This window comes from Rhipicephalus microplus, chromosome 2, assembly GCF_043290135.1.
Source record: "Rhipicephalus microplus isolate Deutch F79 chromosome 2, USDA_Rmic, whole genome shotgun sequence".
NCBI classification, from domain to species: domain Eukaryota; kingdom Metazoa; phylum Arthropoda; class Arachnida; order Ixodida; family Ixodidae; genus Rhipicephalus; species Rhipicephalus microplus.
This window is the reverse complement of record NC_134701.1, coordinates 184,586,402-184,592,401: the sequence shown is the minus strand read 5'-3', so window position 1 is coordinate 184,592,401 and position 6,000 is coordinate 184,586,402. Positions and strand designations below refer to the sequence as shown.

Genomic DNA, 6,000 nt, shown 5'->3' with positions numbered 1-6,000 from the left:
ACACGCAGAAAAACTGGGGCATAAGGTTATCAACACTAATGCAACTACTAAAAGCATGTCATTTCAAAAATCACCTACTTATGCTTCCAGGTAGAAGCACACAGCCAATGCACGAAAGGTACAAATAATGTCACTCAAAAAATTATGGTATAACTATGAACACTGATGTATTGGTAATTTTCTTGCTGTGACATGCCCATAATGTTCCCAAGAAGATTAAAAAGAACGCTGCTTCTTTTTTTTACGAATGCGCAAAAGTCGCCAAATTAAAAAAATGGTATCACGTAATAGTTATTCGTCATGTACGCACCCTGCTCAAGTCGCTCCAGGTCCCTGTCGCACTCTGTGTCCGATATTTCGATAAACTCCGGCAAATTTCCTCCAGTACAAGGCGTGTGAAATGCGCTCAAGTGCAAGTCCCGTTCACTTAAACACCACCTGATGAAAGAGTAGGAAGAAATGAAGAAATATTGTAACCGTGAAAAGAGGTGGCATTTTCAAAGAATATGGTCTGTAGGCAGATTGAGTAGTGTTGTGATTTCGTGTAGAAAAACGCGCAATTTCGGTCACGAGTTTAAGAACTGAATATTCACTTCAGCCTTGGTGTCTCTGGACGCATCAGTTGAGAGTGTGCATAGTGCATATGAACTAGTCTGGTGCGAAAAGCAATCAATAGGACTGGAAAATAAAGGAAAACAACCATAACTCGATAAGCTTATCATTTTCCTTCAGAAAATATGACACATAAAATACTGTTCTCGCTGAATGATGTACGGTGCTTATGCGCATTTCTTTTTCAAACGTATACCCGTTTGCGGTCAATAACCGTGTAAGTTTTGGTTGGGAGAGATGTAAATACTATTGGATGACGCCGTAGAGTACGCCTTCCAACAAGCAACCACCACATTTCTGAAGTGTACCTGGTCCGGTTACATCTTGACTAATGGCGCTTATGAATGGATTTGATGCTAATACAAGCAGATATGCATGAAACGACACGACGTAAGTATACTTAACTTCTACGTCATATCAAATGCAGTTCACGCAGAACTAAAAAAACAGACTTTTAGACAAATCACACAAAATTTTCTTGAAGTCAAGGTTCCCATTGATTCGTACCGTAGCCAGTCTGAAACTCCTTATATGGGAGATAAGCAATGGCCATATACGACCACCGTGAGTCATTTCGATGGCCTATTAGCCAGTTGACGATCAGTAGCATGCATCTATATATTGCTTGATGCCATTTATTAAATGCAAATATTTCCAATAAAAAATCATCAAAAACAAAAGTTCTGTGTAATGAGCGCATTTATCAAATTTAAACTGAAAACTTATTTCATTTGCAAAATTATTATCAAAGAACTTTGTGCATGTACCGTAATGCTCAAGTTTGCTTTACAACCAATGCAGCTTCATGAAAACATTCGTAAAGTATAATACCAATTCCCTTTTCAATCTTTTTGTAACAATCTTTTGTGCCTCTACGTTACCACTCGTAGAGATTATAGCATTAACGATACACATTCAACGCACGGTACCGCGAACACCAACTCCATGTTGGAGACAACAGTCAATCCAGTACTGCATGCGTCACGGCTTAACGGAAGGAAAAAGCGGGAAATGCGTGCGAAGGGAGATTGATGGAGTCAAAGAGGAGGAAAAAGAGATCAAGAGGGTTGGCAGACCTACCTAGCGGGGTCTACAGGAGGGCGAGTATTTACCTGTCCGGCCGGTCGGACTCGCCGGGCTCGGACCAGCGATAAGCGGTGCCCGTCGAGTGATTGGGAGGTTCTTGACAGCCGCTATAACCATACGCCGACGGGCGTCCTTTACCAGCGAGCCGCTGATAGTATTGCTCCTTTTTGCACATTTCTGAAAAAAATAAAGAAAGGCCGTAACACGATGGCGAGAGCTAGAGCAAAGGCACACGCTACGACGGGTTAAAGTTCACATATGAAGTGTTATCTCTCTCGCGAAGCCATGATCTAGCCGAAATATCAATGAAGTGGTGTATTTCCTATTTGTACCAGTGAATAGCACACTTCTAGCGCCGCAAACCACCTTTAACGTGGAAGCGTTCGATGCCGGAGTCAACCAAGACGTGGATAACGTATTTACGTCTGAGAAATAGGTCAGGAAAAATTACACGCGTTCAGACGGTAAAAAAAAAATGAAAAAAAAAAGTTTTGTACACAGGAGATGAGCCACAAACTGTCTGTACGCGATTATAGTTAACGGAAGTCAAACCCACCGTCACGACTGAAGGAGACTTGCCAAACGCGTTTTTTATCTGTCACACTTATCTTTCGCAAGGTTTTAGGCTCGCGTGGTGATCTCATCACCCAGTGGTGGAGTGAAGTAATTCATGGTCTTTGTGATAAACTCAAGAAACAAGCATTAGCACCATTTCTACAGCTCCTCCCCCCCCCCCCCCAATTCGAGGATTTTCCCAAAGAAGTGTAATCGTGGTCTCCGTGATTGGCACCGCTTGCAGCCTGCGTGTGGCGGTGGTGGAGATCACAATGTAATTATGTCAGCGCCTTAACACCCAGCGAGGTGGTAGCCGAAGCGTTGCTAATAACACCCCTTCCTATTAAAACATAGCCCATCGCTTCTTGCTTAGTTGTCATTTCGTGTTTTCCGCTTGAACTGTGAGGTACCACGTGTCTAATAGAGACGAGACGGGATTGTCCATGTGTTTCTCTTCATGTTTCTAGCATGGCTGTGGTTGGGCCCCTCTGTTAGCTCTTCACCGGCACTATTCTTGCTGTAAAACCACTATATCTTAATGCACCTTCCCATGAAAACATAACGGCCTCAGCAATGCTAGCAATGGCGCGTAGCCGGAGCCTATTTCATAGGTCATGTCTAATACCTCATGACGACGAGTAACGACTGCGAGCGTTTCTGTACCATCAGCGGGATGAAAGCTTTCACTGCAATACTGTAGAATAGTGTGTTACTGGAGAAATTTCGAAATAGTAACTGCAATTGATGACGAAGAAGTTGCGCTATTCGCTCTTTGCGTCAGCTTGTGACCACTTCGGAGGAGTGAAATGAATATTCTGCAACGCCTATATACTGCTTCAATTGCACTAGCACTGACAAATAAAGCAGTCGCAATAAGCTCCGCAGAAGGGCAACGCGTCCACGAGCAATTAGTGTGCAAGTGGGTTTTTGGCACAGTTAGCGGCACGTCAACGCGAAGTAGAACGTCTTCGCACTTTTACAGCTCCCACGACGAACTCTGCCTTTCGCATTCCTGAATATTTTTCTTGGGTACTAAATTCATGAACAGTGTGCAGATTACCCTATTACCAGAGAGTGCACATCCCCTTTCGTGCCTCAAAAAACGACATATCAATAGGGTGCAACCACTCATTATGTACAGGTTGAAGTCATCTTTGCAAGGAATTCACAATAAGCTGTTTCGAAGGGTATGTTAAGCGTTACAACTGCCAAAAATGTTTAAACATGCTCGTGTACGTTAGTCGTTGGGACAAAAAAGACACATCTTTCTCGCAAAAGCGAAGCAATGAAGGCAATAGCGACAAACTGGAAGGTCACGCGCATGATGGGAAGCAGATCGAAACGTACCCCACGTTTTTCACGCACAAATGACGCACAAAACGTACTCACAGGCACAGATGATTGTGAATAAGCGTCTCAGTTGTTACTTCGTTGTGTCTGAAAAGCACCCCCTGTTCGCCAGCGGAGGCTGTACTACGATTGCAGTGACTTTTGTGTGCCCCATAACTACAACAGAATCGTTCCAGTGCAAGCCCACCGCCAGTCAAGAAGTATGATACTCCCCACCGGGAGATGAGGGAGCGTGAAAGATCGCCCACTCCCCTCCTCTCTGCGGGCCAATGAACGCGTGAGAGATGAGAGCAGCCGTGCGCTCATTGCGTCATCTTGCTGATAACGCCGAAAACATGATAGTTCTCCCAGAGATTCGCGCCCACAGCAGTAAGTGGTAGATATAAACAGCTTGCCGTTTGAACGTTCAAGGAGGTACCTCTCGGTGGCTGAGTGGTTAACGCCTCGCATTCACGTCGCGGAGGTCCCACATTTGATTCCACGCGCCGTAGTCTTTTTCTAGATTTTTTTTCTTTCTTGCATTTTCATATATATATACGTATACATATACGGTGAGTAACGGCGGCGCCGACGCCGGCAGCAAAATTCAGCCAAGATTGTCCATATAATTGATATCGCAATAAAATTTGTCATCAGGCGTCAACCTGGGTGCGTCTATATCAAGTGGTGCAGTGGTGTTATAACTGTCAAACACCAATAGATGTAGCGCAAGCTCTCACATAGCAATGTCGAACTAACACTCATGTACTTCTGCGAATGCACGTTTTTTCATGTTTTTTTTTCATCTAGATATTTCTTCTTATACTCATAAGTTCGAAAAAGCAGAAGAACATATATATGCATACTCTACGCGTCAATGGTAATCATATATTAATAGCAATTACAATAAATGGTATACATTCGTATTCAGGTATTTTTATTAGATTTGAGTTCACGTAAACGTCAATTTCAAGGCCAATCACTTAGGAAGAATTGTACTCACCTATGTGATTTTGGAGCTTGTCGTTACATGAAGAATGCTTACGCTCACTTTTAAATGCATGTAATTTCTGAAGAAAAGAAAAACAAACAGCAAATGAATTGCTAATTAAAATCTTGCTAGACTAGCATTACTTTTTGTCATGTTGCGCTACGTTCGACCAGCCTCTAATAGCAATAAATACTTTACCCTTTAGCATGCATCCATAAACCACGCATTCCTTGTTAAAACCAACAAATTATCATTAAAAGGGCTCAATTGATTCTCTCAGAACAAAGGTGGATTTTGAACTGCCACTTGCTGTAACGTAGTAGCCTCATACTGGTGTTACCAGACAATGGGCCAGTGTTTTGTAAGGGGCGACAGCACTTAAATGGGCAGCTTATCTAATAATCGAGGATACTTTATGCCAATTTATACGTCAATCCAGTTTTCTTGATTGACCTAAAAAGGCCGGACGAAAAATGTCGATTTCAACCAGTGGTTAAAGTCAAAGCGTCTCATTGTGTCGCTACCACATTCGGTTCTGTTATTTCGGTTTCAGCGAAGACTATATTGCGTGAATATATTTTCTTTATTAAAAATAAATAAAATGACCTGAGTTTGGGCGTGCTGGTATATCATTTCAGCATTTATTGCAGGGCACAACACAAGAGCAGAGTGAATAAAGAACCAGGCGCAAACGGGCCACACTAGAAGGCGATGGCCTTTCCCTGTCGTATTTCACTGTGTTCTTGTGTCCAGCTATTGATGCTGGAACGACAAGATACCCCATTAAATGTAACCCTCATTTACAAGAACTCTTACCGAGCCATCCCGCGGGTGCTGCGGCACGTCATACGTGTGTTCTACCATCCTAGCCGATGCGTAGGGAGACATGGAGACTCCAGCCGCGGCCATGGCGCGAGGACAAGGCTCATCGCCGTCGTCACCTTCGCTGCCACGTCGAGAGATGTCGGGCAGCTTGGACGACGCGTACGGTGAAGGGTAGTATTCGCGGCTGCCAGCATCTCCCCCGCCACAGCCTCCGTGGGGCTTTTCTAGTTCAGACATGATGAGCGAGTCCATTTTCAGGTCCTCGCACATGCGCACGCCTGTCCACAAAGGGAATGGATAAAAAGAATTTCTCCACATTATTGAGATATAAAAAAACCCGTGTTAAAAGCTCCGGGTTAGCACGTATGAGACAGTTCAAGAGTGCGTGTATGCAATCATCGCGGCTCTTTTCCTTCTCAAACGAGCAAGCCCTGTAATTGATCTGACTTTTATTTTATTTCCATTCATCTATTTTAACCCTTCCACATTTTACATTTTGTTCGGTCGTCACTGTTACTGCAGTTTTTAGAACTCTACAAAGAAAACGTTCATTTCAATTATTCATACAGCTTTGCGTCCTCATCTGTTTGCTTCTTAATTTG

General features: G+C 43.5%; 1 protein-coding gene and 1 long non-coding RNA gene across 2 annotated transcripts in view; both read right to left on the bottom strand.

Moving 5' to 3' along the window:
• Positions 1-310: 310 nt before the first annotated feature.
• LOC142786805 (uncharacterized) lies at positions 311-4,653 on the bottom strand. Its single transcript, XR_012889165.1, has 3 exons — positions 4,586-4,653; positions 1,693-1,875; positions 311-438 (listed from the first exon to the last, which is right to left on the bottom strand). It is a non-coding gene; the product is annotated as an uncharacterized LOC142786805 (long non-coding RNA).
• A 673-nt stretch (positions 4,654-5,326) lies between these two features.
• LOC119169648 (cell adhesion molecule Dscam1) overlaps positions 5,327-6,000 on the bottom strand; it is a 131,021-nt gene continuing 130,347 nt past the window's right edge. The window contains 2 exon segments of the mRNA XM_075885701.1: positions 5,327-5,335; positions 5,390-5,676. Of these exon segments, the coding sequence (XP_075741816.1) occupies positions 5,327-5,335; positions 5,390-5,676 (296 nt within the window).